This window comes from Pan troglodytes, chromosome 1 (genome assembly GCF_028858775.2).
Source record: "Pan troglodytes isolate AG18354 chromosome 1, NHGRI_mPanTro3-v2.0_pri, whole genome shotgun sequence".
In the NCBI taxonomy this organism is placed as follows: domain Eukaryota; kingdom Metazoa; phylum Chordata; class Mammalia; order Primates; family Hominidae; genus Pan; species Pan troglodytes.
Window position 1 is genome coordinate 1454080 of NC_072398.2, and position 22949 is coordinate 1477028.

The window sequence follows — 22949 nt, forward strand, 5'->3', positions numbered from 1 at the left end:
AGGTATATATAAAAAAAAGATCAACAGTACTAATGTTCTGGGAAATGAAAAACAAAACCACAATGAGATATCACCTCAATGCAGTTAGTATGGCTATAATTAAAAAGACTTAAAATAACAAGTGCTGGAGAGGATGTGGAGAAAAGTGAACCCACACACATTGTTGGTGGAAATGTAAATTCGTACAGCCACTTTAAAAAACAGTATGAAGGTTTCTCAAAAAATTAAAAATAGAACTCCCATATGATCCACCAATTCCACTACTGGGTAGATATTCAAAGAAAATGAAATTGGTATGTTGAAAAGCTATCTGCACTCCCATGTTTATGGGAACCATATTCACAATAGTCAAGATATGGAATCAACCTCAGTGTCCACCAGCAGATGAACTGATAAAGAAAATGTGATATATATACACAATGGAATACTCTTTAGCCATAAAAAGAATAAAATTATTTCATTAGGAACTACATGAATGTGCTACAGAAGACATTATGTTAAGTGAAATAAGCCAGGCACAAAACACAGATACTGAATGATCTCATTAATATGTGGAATTTCTAAAAATTGATCTCATAGAAGTAGAGAGTAGAAAAGTGGTTTCCAGAAGGAAAGGAGAGTAGGGGAAAGGAGAGAATAGGAAAAGGTTTGTCAAAGGATACTAAATTACAGTTAGGAGAAATAAATTCAAGAGACCTATTGTACAGTAAAGTGACTATAATTAATGATGATTGGATTCTTAAAAAAATGCAGAAAGAGTAGATGTTGAGTGCTTTTCCTACTAAAATGGTAACTAGGTGAGCTAATGCAATTGTTAATTAGCTAGACATCATAATCCCACAATGTATATATACTTCAAAATATTATGGGCACATGATAAAAATATACAATGCTATCTGTAAAATTTTAAAAATAAAATAATAATTTCTAAACATTATAAAAAGAAGAAATTTGAAACACAACACCATTTACATTAGCACCCAAAATTAAAATACTTAGGTATAGATCTAACGAAATATGCACAAGACATATATGACAAAAACTATAAAACTCTAATAAAAAAATCAAAGAAGAAATTAATAAGTGGAGACATATTCCACGTTCATGCATTAAAAGGCCCGATATTGTCAAGATGTTGGTTCTTCCAACTTGATCTATAGATTCAATGTAATCCCACTCAAAATCCCAGCAAGTGACTTTGTATTTATTAAGAAACTTTTCCTAAAAGCTAAAGGAAGAAACAAAAGACCCAGAACAGCTAGAGCAACAGCGAAAGAGAATAACAAAGTTGGAGGACTTATACTACTTGAATTTGACATTTATTATAAAACTACAGTGATGAAGACAGTGTGGTATTGCTAAAAGAATAGACAAACAGATCAACAGGAGAGGCTAGAGCCCAGAAATACTCCCACGTACATATAGTCAACAGATGTTTGACAAAGAAGCAAAGGCAGTAAAACAGAGCAATAATAGTCTTCAACAAATGGTGCTGAAACAACTGCATATCCATGTGCAAAAAATAAATAGACATAAACCTTAAGTCCTTCACAAAAATTAACTTAAAATGAATCACAGACTTAAATATAAAATGCAAAACTATAAAACCCTAAGATGACATAGGGGAGAACCTAGATGATGTTGGGCATGGCGATAACTTTTTTAGATAAAACACAAAAGCCACAATTCATAAAATAAATCATTGAAAAGTCAAACTTTATCTTAAAGAAATCTGCTCTGTGAAACACAATGTCAAGAGGATGAGAAGACAAACCACACACTGGAAGAAAATATTTGACAAAAATACATCTGATAAAGAACTTATCCATTGCCAGGTCCAGTAACTCCCACCTATAATCCTAGCACTTAGGGAGGCTGAGGTGGCAGGATTGTTTTAGGCCAGAAGTTCAAGACTAGCCTGGGCAACACAGCAAGATTCCATCACTAAATTAAAAAGAAAAAAAAAACTTATTTAAAGTATGTAAAGAACACTTAAGGGCCGGGCATGGTGGCTCATGTCTGCAATCCCAGCACTTTGGGAGGCTGAGGTGGGCGGATCACCTCAGGTCGGGAGTTTGAGACCAGCCTGACCAACGTGGAAAAACCCCGTCTCTACTAAAAATACAAAATTAGTCGGGCGTGGTGGTGCATGCCTGTAATCCCAGCTACCTGGGAGGCTGAGGCAGGAGAATCACTTAAACCCAGGAGGTGGAGGTTGCGGTGGGCCGAGATCATGCCATTGCACTCCAGCCTGGGCAACAAAAGCAAAACTTCATCTCAAAAAAAAAAAAAAAAGAAAGAAAGAAAGAAAGAAAGAAAAGAAAAAAAGAACCCTTAAAACTCAACAATAAGAAAACTAACAACATAATTAAAAATGGGCCAAGTACCTTAAGTGACACCTCACCAAAGAAGAAATATAGATGGCAAATAAGCATATGAGAAGATGCTCCATATCGTATGTTGTTAGGGAAATATAAATTAAAATAATAAGTTACCCCTGCACACCTACTTGTATGACTGAAATATGAAACACTGACATCACCAGTTTCCGGAGAGGATGCAGAGCAATAACGGATTTTTAGGGCAGTGAAAATACTCTGTAAGACGCTATAATGATGGATACAGTTATTATACATTTGTCCAGACTCACAGAATGTACATCACCAAGAGTGAACACTGAGATAAACTATGGACTTTCGGTGATGATCATGCATCAGTGTAGGTTCATTAGTTGTACAAAATGTACCACTGTGGTGTGGGATGTTGATAAGGGGGAGGCTGTGTATGTGTGCAGGCAGGAGGCATATGGGAAAGCTCCTTAACTTCCTATTTTGCTGTGAACCTAAAACTGATGTGAAAAAATAAAGTGCCTTCTGGGTGGGGTGGTATGTGCCTGTAGTCACAGCTACGCAGGAGGCAGAGGCAGGAAGATTGCTTGAGGCCAGGAGTTTGAGGCTATAGTGCACTATCATGGTACCTGTGAATAAACACTGCAATTCAGCCTGGGCAACAGAGCAAGACTCCATCTCTTAAAAAGAAACTTAAAAATTTTAAAAAGTCTTTAAAAGTCTTTAAAAATCAAAGTCAAATAGGATAGATATGCTATAAGGATGATACAGAGGCCATAGGTATATGAGTGTTTACTGAACATGTATATGTTCATAGGTATATGAGTGTTTACTGAACATGTATATGAAGAAGTCTCTCAACTTTCTCTTTATAATACAACATTCACAATACAATGTTAGGGGAAATTCAACATATCAAGTAAACAAAATGAGAGATGTAGAGATTTGAATCATTCAACTACATTCATGCACTCATATTCTTTTCAAATGCACAATTTATTAAGTGACTTTCCATTAGGACACCATAAATAAATTAAATAGACTATTTACCAAAAGAAAAACAACCTAAATAAGAATTATGTATTTAGAAACTGTAAAATGGCTTTCTAATTTGCTATGGTATTAGGACAATATAAAAGAGAGACTGTGATCTCACTCCATTGATGAAAGAAATAGAGATAGAGAGATCAGGAAATAAAAATTGTTTAATAAGAGGAAACTACTTTTCAAAATTGTAGGATATAGCCACAAGTATATTTATAGAAGGGGCAAAAATTGGGGCCTGGATTCAATACTTGTCACAAAAATACATTTAAAGAAAAGGTAGATAATATGTCTAGGGAAATATGAGCTGTCTGAGAAAAACAAACTCCTTAAATAAAGTAAAATGAAACAAGCAAAATGAAAGTATGTTGTCAGATAAAAAAAATTATTAATTTCTCATACAGTAAAATTTAAAATAAATATATAACCCCCAAATGAGGACTTCATAGTTAACATAAAGGAGAAAAATATAAAGAGAAGTAAGTAGGAATAATAAGTACAAATATAAATATCTAGAAAAAACACTAAAAAATGTTTTAATTAACACATCTGACATAACTAGTTATTGATTACTCTGATGAATGTAGAAGAATTGTCTCAGAGAAAATCCAGATAAGACTTCAACATAATAGCATCACCAGAATGAAATAAATAAGTATACATATGAGAGTATATATTTGAAGAAACAAGTGTTTTCCTTATGTGAAGCAGGATTATAGTCCCCCCTTAAAAATTTAACATGATATATTAGGAAAAATCTAAACATAGACATATTTGTGAAGTTTAATATCAAAGACAAAGAGAAAATTCTAAAACCTTCCCCAAATAATAAAAAAGGTCTCTTACAAAATCCAAAGTATTATATTTTCATCTACTAAAGGGCAACACTGGTATGATTTATTTTATCTTCATTTTTTAAGGTAAGGAAACCGAAAGCTCAAATTATTTGCTCAAAAAAAATTAATGAGAGTCATTAAATGTTGAGAGGCTCTGATATTCATCACCACACACATGAGTGCATGCTGCTGCATGTAACTGGTTATCATTCATCCTTCAACTAGCATCTACCTAGCTAACTTTATGTGCCATGTACCAGACAATGCTCTAGGCACTTGAGATACATCAGGAAATAACAAAAAAAAAAAAAATCCCTGCTTATGGGATCCAGAACTAGAAATACCATTTGACCCAGCCATCGCATTACTGGTTATATACCCAAAGGATTATAAATCATGCTGCTATAAAGACACATGCACACGTATGTTTACTGTGGCACTATTCACAATAGCAAAGACTTGGAACCAACCCAAATGTCCATCAATGATAGACTGGATTAAGAAAATGTGGCACATATACACCATGGAATACTATGCAGCCGTAAAAAAAGGATGAGTTCATGTCCTTTGTAGGGACATGGATGAAGCTGGAAACCATCATTCTCAGCAAACTATGGCAAGGACAGAAAACCATACACCGCATGTTCTCACTCATAGGTGGGAATTGAACAATGAGATCACTTGGACACAGGAAGGGGAATATCACACACCAGGGCCCGTTGTGGGGTGGGGGGAGGGGGGAGGGATAGCATTAGAAGATATACCTAATGTAAATGACAAATTAATGGGTGCAGCACACCAACATGGCACATGTATACATATGTAACAAACCTGCACGTTGTGCACATGTAGCCTAGAACTTAAAATATAATAATAAAAAAAATCCCTGCTTATGAGCAAATTATACTTTAGGATAAGAGTGTATGTGTGCGGGGAAGGGGTGGGGAGAGAGCAGATACTGAAAATAATCATAATAAATAAGTAAATTACATAGCATGATGGAAGGTCATCAGCATCATAGTAAAGAGGAAAAAGAGCGAACTCGGGCAGATCAATAATACTGGTGGGTAACAGTAGAGAGCTCAGGCTGGGCCTTGAGTAAGTAACTTTTGAGCACAGATTGGTAAAACAATAAGAAAGTGAGTCTCATAGATACTTTGGAGAAGAGAGTCTAATAAAAGAAAATTCCTAGCATGCCAACTCTGAAGCAGAACTGTGGAGTATATATTCTAGAACAGCATAGATGCCTGTGTGGTTGGAATGGAGAATGGGAAGATGAGATCAGTGAGAGATAACAGCAAAATATGACTGGAAACTAGACTTAAAAGGGTCCTGGAGCAGCCTTTTTGAGGCCCTTGACTTTCTGTCTAGGACAGAAAAAAATGGATCTTAGAATATTTACTAGGTAAATGCGGGTTGTTTTTCAAAGAGATACACAAATTCACATTTCCATTGCTAATGCATCAGAGTTCGTTTCACTCCATATCCTCATTCAAACATAGTATGTTCACTCATTTAAATATTCGCTGAAAAATAGCAAGTATGGAGTACAACCTAATGGTTTTATTTTAATTTCCATGATTATTATCCATATGCAGTATCATTTGATATGTTTATTGATCATCCATACTTTCTACTCTGTTAACTATCTGTTCAGGCCTTTTGCAGACATTTTTTTTCTGTTGGGTTATTTTCCTTTGTCTTAATGATTCCTAAAGATTGTGTATATATTTACTTACTGATTCAGTTCCACATCCAATTACCCACATGACCTTTCCACTTGAATGGCTTTTAGACATCTCAGATGTACAGTATTCTGATATTTCCCTATCCCATATCTGTTCCAGGCACATCTTTGCCTCCCACTTCTGATCACAATGGTACCCCTTAATACCTCTGGCCCAAAGCCTTGGGGTCACCCATGAGTGCTGTCTTCTGTACACACGCTACAGCCAGTCTACAATATTTCTGTTGGCTCTACCTCCAAAGACATCCAGAATCCGGCCGCTTCTCACCATCTTCACTGCTACCTACCTGCTTTGGGCCACTTATTCTTCGTGTATTTATGAAATGTTTATGTAATCTTGCTGCTTCTACCCTTGACCCTCAGCAACCTACTCCCTACAGAGTAGCAAAAATAATATGTGTACTTCTTCTCTGCACAAGACCCTATATTGACTTCCCATCTGCCTTAGAATAAAAGTCTTAACAAAGAGCCTTTTCTAGATAGCAGAAAACTGGAGGACAGAAAATACAAATAGTTATTTTTAAACAGTGAAATGCTATGTAACAGTTATATATTTTTAAAATGTCTTAATCATCAGTACTTGCATGAATGAATCTCCCAAGCAAAATGTTAAGTGCAAACAAACAAAATGCTTTTGATATGATTCTGTCAATATAAAGCTCAAGAGACATGCACACAAATATTTGAAGATATGGGCATTTATGATAAAAGTGTAAAGATAAATGATTTACAAAACAAAATTAAGAATGTTGTGGCTCTCCAGAGAAGATGGGAGGAGAACACCAGGAGCTCAAATAAATTGTTGATATATATTTCTTCTATGTGTAGTAATTACAGGTTATTTTATTTTAAATTTGTAAATATTAATTAGATGGATTTTATTGTGTACAATATATTTCATAATATGAATTAAAATAATTTTAATTTTAAAAGTGTCAAAAATGTATTCCAAAGCCACAATGAAGATCTCATTTTGATGTTCTACTGAATCACATTAATGAGTTCACCACTGTCCTCCCACTCCTGATACAAACACAGACATCCTTCTAATAAGTAAACGGTCTGTATATTGTGTATGAGAATTGCACCCCATCCCAGAGGTAACCTAAATATGGCAAACACTCAATAAAATATATACAAAATGAGACCAACTCATTGCTGTGAATTTTCTAATCACAGCAGTCCAATGACTATATAAAGAGGTGATCGCTTCCATAATGAAGCCTGTATTAGTCCATTCTTACATTGCTATAAAAAAATACCTGGACAGTGTAATTTATAAAGAAAAGAAGTTTAATTGTCCTAAGGTTCTATGGGCTGTGCAGGAAGTGTGATTCTGGTATCTTCCAGGCTCCTGGGGAGGCCTCAGGAAGCTTCCAATCAGGGCAGAAATCAAAGAGGGAGCGAGGCATCTCACATGTTGGGAGCAGGAGCAACAGAGAGAGAGTGGGGAGGGGCTATACACTTTTAAACAACCAGATCTCAAGAGAACTCACTCAGTATCACAAGAACAGCCCCAAGAGGATGATGGTAAACTATTCATGAGAAATCTAGCCCCATAATCCAATCACCTCCCTCCAGGCACCACCTCCAACACAGGGGATTACAATTTGAAATGAAATTTGGGTGGGGACCCAGGTCCAAACAATATCAAATCCACAGATAGCTATCTAAAAGAGCAATAAAATATTACTTTATGATAATAAATTTAAGACCTCACTTGTGGGGTCCAAAACAAGCAAAAAGATCATAAGGACACATCGCTGTAGGTGTCACAGGAAAACTGAAGTTATAAATTGAGGTCAATTGCACAGAAATCTCAGCTCTGTCTATGGACACCTACCTAAGAAAAATAATGTTCTTCTCAAATCTATGTGTATTTAGGTATTAATACAAAGGTTTACTACGACAAAAATACTCCTCTCTCTGCAGACCTGGAACAGGTAAAATATGACAAAGTAGGTAGAGGTGAACTATAAATTTGCTGGCTCTTTCACTAGAGGCAGGCACATTCCCATACATAAAGGTGAATAAAGGGGCCATGTGAGAGACGAAGACTAAAGCAGGACACTTGGTGTGAAGCTAGAGTAGGTGGTGGGCTTCTGGCCTATGTAAAAGGGGCTTAATAAACAGGAGTCAAACTGCTGTCTGCAGTTAATTTATTTTATTATATTTTTAATTGAAAAATAAGAATTGTATATATTGATGGAGCACAATGTGATATTTTAATACATGTTTACATTGTGGAATGATTAAATCATGGTAATTAACAAATCTATCACCTCATACACTTCTATTTTGTGTTGGAAACGTTTAAAATCTATTTTCTTTAGCAATTTTTAAATATATAATGCATAATTATTTATTATAGTCATCATTCAGTGCAATAGATCATTAAAGCTTATTTTTCCTGTCTCACTGAAATTTTATAATCTTTGATAAAAATCTCCCCTTCAGTATCCATCCCCTAAAACCTAAATATTTAAATTAGTATTAGCATCTGTTATATATGATATAATAACAACAACAATAAGTTAAACATGTGTGGGAATGAAATAGTCTTTTAAATGGGCACAATGAAAAAAATGAGGTGAGAAGATTGTGGGAGGCCCAAGATATATTTCAATCCAAAAGACATCTTTAAGCAGTCGGGAAGGTGGGACACTGAGTAGAAAATGATAAAAAGTAACTGAGGTTAGGAGCATACTCATTGAAGTAGCAGGAAAGAAATATAATGTAAGCCAGCAAGAAAGAGAGATAATGTAACGCACAAATAAAATTCTGAGTGCCCCAAGTGACTGAATGGACCCTCCTCTTAACCAAGGGGATCCCAAGAAACCTGAAAAAATAGCTCAGGCCATAATGGAAAAGGCGGGTCACACATACCCTCATCCCTGTGGAGTTTAGGCACAAGGGACCAGCATTAACATTAAAATAGAGATCATAAGGCTGACAAAACAGATTCTTTGTAGCAGTGAGATACCCAACTCTGACCTGACTCTGGTATGGGATCACATGATAGAGAGCAGGCCTTGAAGGAAATCAAAGTATTTTGTCCCAAAATATATTCTCTTTGACATATTTTGAAATGTCCCTGCAAAGCCCTCTCTTGTAAGAGGAATTTGTATTCTGCAGGGAATCTCCTTCCCTTACCAGGTCTTTTCCAGATTTTTTTAAGATCTGATAAGATACATTTACCATCCATTCTCTCTGAAGCCTGTTACTTACAGGCTTCACGGACATAACAAGAACCTTGGCTTCCACTATCCCCCTCATCTTGACTCAAGCATTTCTTTATGCTGACTTCAACTCTTCTCAGGCAAAACTTAACTTTTTCAACCCATTGCCAGTCTTTGGAAATCTTTGAATTCACCCAGGACCTGAAAAGCCCTCTCCCACACCCTACCTTCTAGATGTCTCACCTTTCAGGGCCGAACCAGTGTACACTTTACATGTATTGATTTATGTCTGCCTGTAACTCCTGTCTCCCTAAAGTGTACAGAAGCAAGCTGTAACCCAGCTACCTTGGGAACCTGTCTCCCTAAAATGTGTAAAAGCAAGCTGTAACCCAGCTACCTTGGGAACCTGTCTCCCTAAAATGTGTAAAAGTGAGCTGTAACCCAGATACCTTGGGAAGCTGTCTCCCTAAAATGTATAAAAGGGAGGTGTAACCCAGCTACCATGGGCACCTGTCTCCCTAAAATGTGTAAAAGCGAGCTGTAACCCAGCTACCTGGGCACCTGTCTCTCTAAAATGTGTAAAAGCGAGCTGTAACCCAGCTACCTGGGCACCTGTCTCCCTAAAATATGTAAAAGCGAGCTGTAACCCAGCTACCTGGGCATCTGTCTCCCTAAAATGTGTAAAAGCGAGCTGTAACCCAGCTACCTGGGCACCTGTCTCCCTAAAATATGTAAAAGCGAGCTGTAACCCAGCTACCTGGGCATCTGTCTCCCTAAAATGTGTAAAAGCGAGCTATAACCCAGCTACCTGGGCACATGTTCTCAGGACCTCCTAAGGCTGTGTCATGGGCCATGGTCATTCACACTGGGCTCAAAATAAACCTCTTCAAATATTTTACAGTTTTGCTTTCTGCATCAACAAAACCAATGGAGTTTGTGTTACTCAAGAAGTTTTCTTGTTTAATCAATACTTTTCTCTACACGAGGGCAGAAATTAAAACACTTTAACTGATAGAAATAATTTGATAGATTAAGTCAATTCAATCTATCCTAGGATTTTTATGTTTTTCACTGACTTGACTGAACCTTTTAACAAATTGAAAACTTTTTTGTTAAGAATCTAGCCCAAGTTCTTGAGCTTTATAAATACATAAAACGTATGAGCTAACTTTAAATAACCAAATAGCTACTTTTGAAGAGAGCTGAATATCATGTCTTTCCACACTTTAATTTATTATTAATGGTATTTTTAGTGCAGTGACAATTTTATTATAAATGCTGAGACACAGTCACAATACTAAAAGAAAGATTCCAGTTATGAATCTGGATTGTTTTCCAAATACTGAAATTGGTAGTCATATGAGGGAACTAGGACTATTCTCGGAATGATCAGTTTATTCCAGTGAATAACAATCATACGCAGATAAACGTCATGGAACATAAGCATGGTTGTTAAATGAGCCCAAAGCTTCAAGGGGGACTCATTTTGCTGTTCTACCTCAAATTAATGGAACACACTATTGTCTTCCTATTCACAAATACAGACACAGTGTGTTTAATAATAAGCAGATAGTCCAGCACTTTGTATGAGAATTGCATCTGGTCCCAGGTGAAACCTTCAACTTTTTGTCAAAATTTGTCTGATTTCACTGTTGCCAAGATGCCTTTGAATGAACTTGGGGCTTCATTACTGTCCAGAATGCCAGGGAGAGCTAAGTTAGAAACCCAAAGGATATTATAACAAGTTCTTCTCCTCCTGGGATCCCAACTGCAGGTGCCAGTGCTTGTCGTTTCCTCTATTTAATTAAAACTTTTTAACTGGTATATTGTAGCACTCTAACAAGTCCCCTGGCACACCCAGAGCAGAGGTTTAACTGGCAGGGATCCAAGCTCCAGGAAGTTGCCAAGTAAAGAAAACAAAGCTGCTTTCAAATCCCTCTTCCCCGGTCTTTTGTATTCTGTGAGATACTATTTAAACCATTGCTCAGCCCCTGTGCCTTTCACATACCCCTATTATAATTTTTAAGAACTCTCACTGGGAGGCCAAGTGAGTGTCAAATGAGAGAAACTAGACTACCTCAAGAGAGTATCTCTGGGAACTGTATCTATCAGAATAAAGCAATCACATTTTGAGTTAAAGTTGTTGGGTAATAACCGATGCTTTTTCTTTGTTCCCCCACCACAAAGTTGTCTTGTTGTTGCTGTTTTTCATATATCATCAGAATATTGGAGGGTGGAAGGAGAGGTCAGAGTATTTAACTCTACTTCTTCCTGCCAGCCTATGGTCTGGCAATTGCCCTCTTCCTTTGCCTAAGTTCACAGCTACCATTGTCAGTCAATAAAACCACTCTTTCTTCTTACCCATTCAGATTTCATCTTGTTAATTCTATTATGTGACATTATTGCTTGTTGGATCTCTTAACCTTAATAACCATGTGTAAATAGTTCTTTAATTAAAATCTCCTCTCAACTCCTTTGCCCAGGCCATCTGTTTTCTACCAGCTCCCAATTAATTCTCCAATAGAGACCCTAAGAACCTCACAAAACAACACATCAAAATGGGTTCCTGAATTGGTTTGCTCGCCTTTATAAGTTTATAATAACTGTAGACTGATAAGCCTAGATTAATTTGGAAGGATACAGAGTTACATTACCAATTGAATATGTGACCATCTAAGTTCTCTTGTGCTACAGGAAAGACATGGATTGGGAGGAGTGTGATCCCGAGAAATGGGTTGCAGACAGTTGTATAAACAAAGACAAGAGTGGCAACTTTGAAACTGAAAACACTGAACATTACTTTTGGGTGTAAGAATTTCATACCCCCCACCCTGATTTGAGACAATCAGCAACTCTATACGTAAGTCTTTTTGTCGGCTTCAACTGGGTAAGTTATTCGCATGTTTGCCAGCATCTTTCACTTCCTCTAAAGCATAGGAGATTGAGATCCAGCTTCGCAGAGAAGGAGAAGTAGAGAACATGCACTGAGGAATATGGCTCATGTACTAAGAGAGCTGTAGGTCTTGACATTTTTCTTGGCATAAGTCCGAGGAACAACTATGGATGTACATTCTATGGCTTTTAGACAAAAGAAGATGTAATATAAGACTAAATATGGTAATATTCATTACCATGGGTATACTCCTGAAGGATTTATAACTTAATATGTTGGTTTAAGTGTCTGGAAAGAGCATTCATAGTCTTCTATGTTGACTAATTGAAATCTGGACTTAAAGGAGGCCTATAGTAAATGAGTATGAGATGCTAGAACTTCTGTGTCAAAGTGTAGCAAGATGAATACTAAGGCTTAGTGAGATGGGTATTTATTATGGTCACTCTACCCAACTACTTGTTATCTGTACTTATGGGAGGGCCCAAAGGCCACTGTTGTTGTTGCCTTTATTTTAAATCATATTAATTTTTTTTTATTTTTAAGCAGAGCACCAGGATCCTAGAAAAGCTTGTGGCTGTCCTCAGTAGTCCATAAATAACAGTGAGGAATTACACATTGATTCCATTGGCCTCTCTGATATCAAAGAGTTTTAGACATGTTGAAGGGGCATAAAAATCAGAGATAAGGTAGACATATCTCTGGCAGATGGTGAGCTCAGTTTCTGGGTATTCCAAACTTTCATCAAGTTCTGAGAAGCATGCCTGCTCCACCTGACCCAGTCATGAAAAACTAAATACATCCCTGCATTCTGGGATAGCTCACTGAACAGCGGCTCTAACACCAGCTGCCATGCACCTTGACATTGCTCCCCTCCAGCCAAAGCTTATAAACAACAACAAGTGACACAGAGAAACCAGGGCTGTTTTCTGTCTTTATGCAAGTAAATACAGCATATACTCCTGGTAAAGTTAAAATTATACCTTCTCCTTTTAAGCCTTTTGGTTGAAGGTTTACAAAAACATGACAACTTTTGGAAATCAGATCTCTAATCCAGATAACTGAAAGAAAAAGAAAGGAAAATGTATAAAAAATAATATTGTCCCTAATACTGTCAATTCAAAACTTTACCTCAAAATTCTTTTCACTCAAGAAGTAATGCTTATTAACTGTTCTTACTGGGAAGAAACTTGCTCAGGAGAAGCAAATATTCCAGAGAACAGAAATTTAGTCCAAATGTTTTTTGTTTGTTTGTTTGTTTGTTTTTGAGACGGAGTCTCGCTCTGTCACCCAGGCTGGAGTGCAGTGGCACGATCTCGGCTCACTGCAAGCTCCGCCTCCCGGGTTCACGCCATTCTCCTGTCTCAGCCTCCTGAGTAGCTGGGACTACAGGCGCCCGCCACCACGCCTGGCTATTTTTTGTATTTTTGGTAGAGACGGGGTTTCACCCTGTTAGCCAGGATGGTCTCGATCTCCTGACTTCGTGATCCGCCCGCCTCGGCCTCCCAAAGTGCTGGGATTACAGGCATGAGTCACCGCACCCAGCCCATCCAAAAATATTTTTTAATGGAAAGATCAAAGATTTTTTCTTAAATAATTACAAATAGATAAAAATACACAATTTTAACATAATTTAAATTTTAATGATGAATCAGGATAATTAACATAAACAAACCATTCTTTCCACTTCTAAAGTATATCACTCATAACAGAGCTTTCTCTGAGACCTCTACAGATATTAGAGAACAAAAAAAGTGGTGGAATAATTTAGTTTTTAAGACATTTAACATATTAATATGTATAGTAACTTTCTTGGAAAGGATTATACTAAATAGTATTTCCCACATTTTAGCAGCTTTTTTTTTTTATTTATTTTCAAAGATCATCCTGTAGGAAGGCATTACTAGATGTATACTTTGGAATACACTGCCACAGAGGTGGCTATTTTAAAAGGGGAGTAATGTGGAAGAAAGGGACAAATGAGGCTTCCCATCTCTGAGCTGCTTTGGTCTATAACTTCCCTGAAATGACTTTCCAGAAAAAGACCTTGATGTCTGCTTTCCTTTGGAGATTTTTCTGTTTCACATAAAGGCAGGGTACCACAGGTGTCACTGTGATGCATAGGAGCAGGCAATCGAGTGCCTTCTTTGAAAACTATGGTCAATAAGCCAGATCGACCTTCTCCCCATCAGTGTCCATTCCTGTGTGTTCCTATGGGCTGACCTCTTACAGGTCAACAGTCTGCAGAACATGACTCAAAATCTCACCTGAAGGACCACCTTTCTAACCTGCACTTCCTTGACAGGGTGTAAAGGACATCCTTCACCATTCCAAAAATTCTACATTTCCAACTACCACCCAACTCACACTAATCCCCTCCAAGGTTGGCTCCCTTCCAATACTTATCTCTCATCTCTATTCTGTAGCTCATTTAATAGCATCACCATCTACCTAGGCACTGCAGCTGGAAAGCATGGGGAAAATGTCTGTCTTTCTCTCTCTCTCAGTCACATGTGCCATTAACCTCTAGGCCCCAGCATGTCCATCCTCCAATCTCCCTCAAATCTAACTTGCTCTTCTCCATTTCCAATCATACTAACTCTCAACATCTCCTGGCTTTATAACAATCTCCCATCTGGCCTCCTTGCTTTCTCTACATCATCTTCATTCTAGCTTCACTTCTGAATCACACATCTGAGCACGCTGCTACAGTTCTCACTTTTTTTTTTTTTTTTTGAGACGGAGTCTTGCTCTATTGCCAGGCTGGAGTGCAGTGGCGCAATCTTGGCTCACTGCAACCTCCATTTCCTGGGTTCAAGCAATTCTCCTGCCTCAGCCTCCTGAGTAGCTGGGACTACAGACACCCGCCACCACACCCAGCTAATTTTTGTATTTTTAGTAGAGACAGGGTTTCACCATGTTGGCCAGGATTGTCTTGATCTCCTGCCCTCATGATCCACCTGCCTTGGCCTCCCAAAGTGCTGGGATTACAGGCATAAGCCACCGCTCCTGGCCAGTTCTCATTTTCTTGTACATATTCCCACTAAATTTTAAAGCAAGCCTCTTAGAACTAGTTGATGCCTTGCACCGGTGCTTCACAAACATGGATAAGAAGATTCATATGAGGACTGTTGCTCACAACAAAAATTTACAAATGACCCAAATTATGTGACATAATCAAGTGGAATAATAGGCAGCAAGGAAAAACAAATTAAACTGTACACACAGTTGGATATTAATAACATACTACTGAGTGAAATAAGCTAGCTCCAAGTTGCTCTATACAGAATAATAAGCTTCTTAGGAAGTTCATAAATGACTAAAAGTAAATAGAATATTGTTTAGGTGCTATATTTAGGCTACACATACATGTGAACATATATACACAAACAACACATATACATACATACATAAACATATAAATACATGCACACTGACAAAACTATGAAAACTACAAAAAAGGCAACAGAACAATCAGCACAAAGAGGTAAGAGAGACAGGCATACAGGCTGCAGAGAAAATGTACAGAGGTAAATACGGACAATGTTGTTATTCTCTGGTTGGGTGATATCATCATATATGACCATGCTATTGTTTAGCTAATTAATTATTAAAAGAAAGCCATGCATGAGCTAAGAATTATATGCCCAATTCAGTATAGCTAAGGTATAGTGAAAGGAAGGGAGGCAGGAAGAGGGTGAGAAAAGAACTGTGTAATGCAGGAAGAAGTTTCCACGTTTAAAAGAGGACTTCAGGCCGGGCATGGTGGTTCATGCCTGTAATCCCAGCACTTTGGGAGGCCGAGGCAGGTGGATGACCTGTGGTCAAGAGTTCGAGACCAGCCTGGCCAACGTGGTGAAATCCCATCTCTACTAAAAATACAAAATTAGCCAGGCGTGCTGGCAGGCGCCTGTAATCCCAGGTACTCGGGAGGCTGAGGCAGGAGAATCGCTTGAACCCTGAAGGCAGAAGTTGCAGTGAGCCAAGATCACGCCATTGCACTCCAGCCTGAGCAACAAGAGCGAAACTCCGTCTCAAAAAAAAGAAAAAAGAAAAAACAAACAAACAAAAAAAGAGGACTTGAAGAAGACCCAGAGCAAAACCATGTTAATGGAAACCAGCTATGTGGGTCTGACAGTCAATGCTTTTGGTAAACTGTAATCTGTGGCCTATCTACAGGGAAGTGATTCTGCAAAAGAGCATTCAAGCAGCACAGATCACCCCAGCAGTGCTACCTTCTCCCTCTTCCTGAGCTTGCCAAGATTTGGGGGTTTTGCTTAGGCTTCCCCATTCCTGGATCCTAAAGCACTCCAAGCAAAGTAATGTTGGTACTGTTTATCCCTACATGCAATGTGCCATATGAAATCTTGACAAAGTTGCCCATGTCAGTCTATTTTGTTTTTTAAAAAGGATGATTATAAAATAAAGTGAACATCTGAATCTCTGGCCAAGTGAACCTCAACCTCCCTTATAAACCTCAATGTGCTCATCTTCATTTACTACGAAGCAATAACTCTTCAAATTCTTAAGCAAATAATACAATATTAATTGCAATCTGGATCTCCCAACATGTCTTTCATTGATCAACTGTCAAGGACATTAAGGAGATTCTCAAGACTTCTCAAAAGTTGGGGGCGTGTGTGTAAGGGGAGAGATTTGTGACCAATTAAAATGCAGGAAAGTTAAATAACATTTCCAACTTCCTGGTTTGAGGGACAAACACATTTGGTGTTGAAGGAAAAGGATCAGGAAGAAACAAAACTATAATTTATAGCTTCAGTATGGTCATGGGACAGGAAATAATGTGTGGCACTTACAAATTCCATGTCCAAGCCAGGAAAAGCAAAACAGAAACAAGGACCAAGAGGGTGGTAGTTAACCTAGAAAGACTGAGGACTAAGGAAGTCCCTACTGCTGACCCAGCCCATACCAAGCAAAACCAGCAAGTGACAAGCAGCTCTCAACCCCTTTGGCTTCCTGCCTACCCTGAGATATTCTTCCCAATAATTCAAATCTAAAAGGTTTTGAGCAGCATGGGAATTAAAAAAGAAAAGAAAACCCCACCTCTGTGAAAGAGTGGCTTATATACAGGTGATCGTTTTGGATGGCACACCTTAGCATTACTAAGTTAATGCATCAGAAAGGTCACAAACCCATCCTCTGTAAATCGGGACAGAACCACGCCCTCTACTTGTTTTCTGCCCGAGCTTCATTCTTGACTTCTGAAGTTAATTTTAATGGTTTAAGCCCTTCCTCTCTGTTTCCAAGAGTTTTGTTTAACTTTCTTTTATCCCCCACTCACACCCTGACAGATTATGGTATGAAATAACAAAAAGTCCATAGACTTTGAAATCAGATAGACCTAGGTTTAAATCAGATAGACCTGATGCTTCATCTCTGAATCTTATCTGTAAGCTTCTGCAAAATGGACTAGTAATAACTACTCCTGAAGTTCTTCTGAGTGTTAAATGAGATAATGTATGGAAACATATCATGTCTGTTGTAGTAGATATGCTACAGTGACACAGCACACCTACTCCAGGACAAATCATTCACGCCTCGGATAGTATCTGGAACAGTTAGCTGCTTAACTGCAATCATCTTCTCAATACATTTACCAAAATACAGAAAAGTGCTATGCATCAGTTACTTGTGAAAATTCTATCTCCAGTCCTGATCTCTCTCCCTTGAGTTAGAGCCCTGGATTTGTGGCTACTTAGTGAATATTACTATCTACTAGTGACTTTAGAGTTGGCTAGAATTCATTTTATGCCATTGCTATTAGAAATAGGAAAGCAGACCTCAACACGTGAATTCATTTGGCCTTTGTTATATATACATAGACAGGATAGGAAGTAGGACTTAGGTCACCCACCTCTCTATTTCCTGTATTTCTCTAAGTGCTTCTTGATGTCTCTCCACCAGCTGGACCATATAGAAAAGCAAATTTATCACCACACTTCCTCCAAAATTAGCTCCCCCTCTGGACTTATTTCTGTTAATTGAACCTTAATTTTCCTGGTCTGATTCAGGACTTGCAATGTCCTTGGCAAGATTTTCTGCCTTCTTCTACACCCATCCACCAGTCCCTGCATCCATTTGTTACCAAACTACCATAATTTCGTCTTTTACAAAGTCTCCTGTCTATCCTTTCCTTTTAGTTTCACCTTGACAGCACACTCTAGAACCTCATTACCTCACACCAGGACAAAGGGGTCCTACCTAGACGCCCTTCCACCTGCCCATCTAATCCCAAACACTCTATGCACACTGCCACTTTCACCACCCCATATCCACGCTTCGCAGAGACACCTGCAAAAACACTTCCAATGCAAGACTCAGCCACAAATGAGCCTCAGAGTGTGACATCTAGGGGACACGTTGACAAAGAACCACAGGAGAAACCAAAGAGGTGGGTAAAGAACCAGGAGAGAAGACTCCAGAGAAAGGTCAAGACCCGGGGGCAGGCACCAAAAAAAGAGATGAGAACGCCAAACTTTGCCCTTTCGCAGCCTACAGTCCTCCAGGTAAATGTCAGAAGCCAGCAAATGCCTTGGGGGGCTGATACGGAGCCCTGACTCATCTCTGGAGGAGCAGAAGAGGTTAATCAGAAATCTGTGCAAGTAGAACAAGGGGTCGGAAGACTGATCTAGCTACACGGGAGGCCAAGGTGACGCTGAGGGACTCACTCACAGATGCTGAGGGCTCAGCAGGGTCTGCACGGGTCTAAGGAACGCAGCACCGAAGCCATCCTGCGTTGCTCAAGCACTCCCCGGACACGCGCTCGCCTCTCACATCCTGGAGATGTTCATTATCCCGGGAAGATGTTTATCAGAAGAGAATTTCAAAAAGAATAAGTAACTTTTTAGTAAATGTCCTCAATTAAACCCCCGCCTTAAGGCAACTGTTGAACTTTCCCCAATGCTGGAGGATACATGTGATGACATGAAATGTTCCTATTTTCCAAAGTTTTCATCTACCAAGTCGTTCATGTGCGGTTTAGCACCGTTAATATAAGTTCACTCCTTAAAGTAATAGGTTCTGTGACAGAAGATTCTTGGTCCTAAATTTCTGATTCAAAAATGGGAAAAAATTCCAAGATATAAAAGCTATTCACCAGTATCCCAGTTAAATGTATAACATAATAGAACAATATGAGTCATCATTGAGTCACCTTTCCCAGATGTCTCACAGAAAACCTCCTCTGACTATAATGCCCATGGAAAGTCATCGTAGTTCCAGAAAGCGGGGGCTGACGGGACACTGTTGAGAGGGTGAGTCACGGAAAATCACGAATGGTGGCAGGCGCCCCGCCTCAGTTCCCCTCAGGAGAGGGCACCCGCCAGTGCGGACCGCGAAGGGGCGTCCAGGACAAGGGCGGTTGGGCTCCGCGGCCCCAGCGTCCGCCCAGCGCGCCCTCCCGCGCGGCCTCGTCCCAGCCTGGCCCAGGTTCCGAGTCCCCAGTCGCGGGCGTCGTGAGGCTCGAGCGAACCCCCAACACCCGCGCCTCGCCAGGGCCACCCCGCCGCTCTGCGAGGTTCCCGCCGGCCCAAGGGCGGGATCCTCAGGGCGCAGGCGCGCGCCTCTGCCGCAGCCAGGGGAGGAGCGCGGCGGCAGCAGCGACCAGTAACCGTTAGTGGAGCAGCCCCGCCCCCACGGCCGCCAGGCCCGCTCCTCCCACTCCGCCTCCTGAGCGGGAAGCTGAGAGAACCCAGGGCCCGGGCTCCAACTTCCAAGCCTGTCGCAGAGCCTGGCAAGCTCCCTTCGGGGAAGACTAGACCGACGTGCCTTAACTATTAAGTTGAAAAAGGGAAGTAGTATAAAAAGGAGATAGAGTAATAAGTGCCAAAATACACTCTGATGCACTCGTCCCTTTTTCGTCTGTCTTCCAACTATTGTCATTTTTCCAGTCAGTTAATTTCTCCTCTGCTTTTGCTTCATTTTCCTGAGTTGTTCTTTGCTCTCTGCCCCTCTCCCTCCTCCACTTTTCCCCTATGGCAGTGAATCAACTGTGTGACCCCAGCTCTCACAACTGCTGCTGAGAGGGTGTGGCTAAGTCACAGCTCCCAGCTCACTTTCTCACCTGTACAGCTGGACTGACCACACCCTCCTCCCGGGGTTATTGTGGGGTGGAGCAAGTCACCGATCTGGGAGGTGCTCATTTATTCTTATCATAAAATGGGGAGCCCCCACTATGGGCTGGACACGGTATCAGGACCCAGGAGCTCAGTTCCTGTGCCCAGGCATCGCGTAACCTCATGGGAACAGCAACCAGAGAAGAATTTCATGAGGATGAGCTCCATGCACTATCCTCACTCCAGGCCTCTTCCTTTTCCTTCGCTTTTACTTTGCATCTTAATGCTCAAGGCTAATGCCAGAAAAAAAGGTGAAGTAGGCAAAGGGTGTCTAGAGCATCTCAAACTTCTTTATCTCAATTTTACCTCCCTCTCGTGATGGCTCTGCTCTTTTCTCCACCCCATCCCCAATTCTGTGAAGTTCAGCAAATGCTAACTGCACAGTCCTTGTGCAGGCACTCTACCAGGTGCTGAGAAATGAAATAACATAATTTCAATATAAAAGTGAGAGTACTGAAATCAAGGGAACATATCTAAGTCATCTGTTGCTGCCGAATGCCCAGATCCTGTTTTCCATCAACAGAACTTTCCTGGGCCTCCACCATGGCTTTATGCGCCAGCAGGACAGAGCTGCCCTCCTGGTTGATTTTACATTTCTAATGAAATCTTTTTTTTTTTCTTTTCTGTCCCCATTGTTTATATTCCCAAGCATACTGCAGAGCTCAGTTCCCAGCCAGATCAAGCTGCCACGTGACCTTGTTGGTTGTTCTTCCCACCTGGGCTCTGCTCTAGTTCCTCAACATCCTTCCTGCTCATGGGGAAGGTCTCACCCCAAAGTGGCCCTGGGATTCCGTCTTGCATATTTTCATGTGTGTGTGTGTGTGTGTGTGTGTGTGTGTGTGTGTGTGTGTGTGTTTACAAACTGAACTGATTTACTCCCACCTCTTTAGACCTCCTTTAGAAAGAAGAACGCAGACTGGGTGGCTGTGAGCAGCACTTACCATTCTCCATGGCCTTGGTAGGGCCCCTTGAGCCCTGCTTCCTTCTTCACGCAGAAAGGAAACTAAAGAACTTTCTTGACAACCAGTAACTCTCCCAGGCATATTTGTGTTTTCACACAGGATTTTAATTTCTACCACTGTGGGAGGCACTAGGTTCATATTCTGGAAAAGTTAGTCCCCATGCTGTCTCTGAAATTTTATCCACAAAGACAGTTGTTCATTTTTAAGTGGCAATTAGGATGGTGAGGAATTCAAAACCATGCCTAACAATAAGAACAGTAATAATAATAACACCAGCCATTAATTGAGCTTTTAGTAGGAATCAAACATTCTTATTTAATCTTCAGTGCTTTATAAACACTATCTTATTGAATCTTCACTGACATCCCATGAGACATTTTTATTCCTGTTTCACAGGGGTCTGTTGGGTGCACAGGAATCATGTCTTTCAAAGAGCACCAAGTGCAGAGGCCATGGCAAGGCCCCTGGACTCAAGTGGAAAGAAGAGGAGCAAACGTGTTCCCAAGCCCATGTTGAGACATCACCATTCCAAGGACACCCAGAAATAGCTGAGGAGGAATTTAAGGAGACAAGAGAAACATGGGATTAAGATCTTGTCAAGCAAGTGAAGATTTCGAGACATGGAGCTATGCATGTGAATATGCCTGGACATTAATGAACTTATTTACACTGATGAACTCCTGAAACGTAAGAGAAGTTGAAAAATTGCAAATCTACTTGCTCCTTCTCCACACCCAGGCTCCACTTCTAAGTTATTGCCAACTGCTCATGGCTGAAAGCCCATATCCACTTCCGTCCTTCATCAGCCACATCAGGCTGCTAGTTTTCTTGGCCCTCCAACTGCCCACCTACTCTTCCCTGCCTGCGTTGGTTTTCAGACACTTGGACTTCACTGATCTGCCTGTTCTTCTGAACAATGGACTCTGCTCTCCCATCTGAATTTTCGATACTCCCATTGTGTTATCATCAAAAATGTATATTTGGGCCAGATGCAGTGGCTCACACCTGTAATTGTAACAGTTTGGGAAGCTGATGCTGGAGGAACCCTTGATGCCAGGAATTTAAGACCAGCCTGGACAACAAAGGGAGACCCCATCTCTACAAAAAATGAAAAAAAAAATTACCCGGGTATGAGTGCATGCACCTTAGTCCCAGCTACTTGGGAGGCTGAAGCAGGAGGATCGCTTGAGCTCTGGCATGACCCTGTCTCAAAAGTTAGGGTCAAAATGTTTATCTATTTGGTCTTTGCCCTTGATTCCTGGCAAAAAGGCACCTGAAATTCTTGGAATTTCCTGAGTGATAGGAGTTTCTTTCATTATTCATAAATAGCCCCTTTTGATCTTACCTGAGTTAATGCTAAGAGGTGACTCTAGATGGCCCTTACATAGCTTCTAGATGGGAGCTGGTGGCCAGGGCAACCAACCACATGAATAGAGGGCTGAACTCTCAGCCCTACCCCCTGATCTGCAGGGAGGGGACAAGGGCTGGAGACTGAGTCCAATCACCACCAATTGCCATCAATCATGCCTATGTAATGAAACTTCAGTAAAACCCCTGAAACAACGAGGCTGAGCTTCCAGGATGGTGAATACATTGAGGTGCTAGTGCCCCCAGAGAAGACAGGGAACCTCCATCCCCACCCCACCCCTTACCCTGTACATCTCTTCCGTTTGGCTGCTCTTAAACTGTATCCTTTAAGATAAACTGTGACTGTAAGTAAAGCGCTTTCCTGAGGAATGAGCCATTCTAGAAAATTCTCAAACCTGGGGACAGGAGTGGTGGAGTCATAGTTTGAAACAAACTACCAA

At 40.1% G+C, this 22949-nt stretch overlaps 1 protein-coding gene and 1 long non-coding RNA gene across 5 annotated transcripts in view; one reads left to right on the forward strand and one right to left on the reverse strand.

The window, feature by feature from the left end:
• Positions 1–22237, reverse strand: part of LOC104004828 (uncharacterized) — a 225911-nt gene extending 203674 nt beyond the window's left edge. For 2 of the 4 annotated variants that reach the window (XM_063809193.1, XM_054675119.2), the window contains exons 1-2: positions 19219–22237; positions 18738–18842 (exon numbers count right to left, since the gene is read on the reverse strand). In XM_063809193.1, the coding sequence (XP_063665263.1) occupies positions 19272–19946 (675 nt within the window). In that variant the 5' untranslated portion in view covers positions 19947–22237 and the 3' untranslated portion in view covers positions 18738–18842; positions 19219–19271. Of the gene's footprint in view, positions 1–12966; positions 13106–18733; positions 18843–19218 lie in introns of those variants that run through there. The other 2 variants (XM_016942316.3, XM_063809207.1) reach the window with 2 other exon arrangements.
• The window catches only part of LOC107970852 (uncharacterized), a 75422-nt gene continuing 70771 nt past the window's right edge, over positions 18299–22949 (forward strand). The window contains exon 1 of the long non-coding RNA XR_001713813.4: positions 18299–18456. This is a non-coding gene — a long non-coding RNA (uncharacterized LOC107970852). The remainder of the gene's footprint in view (positions 18457–22949) is intronic.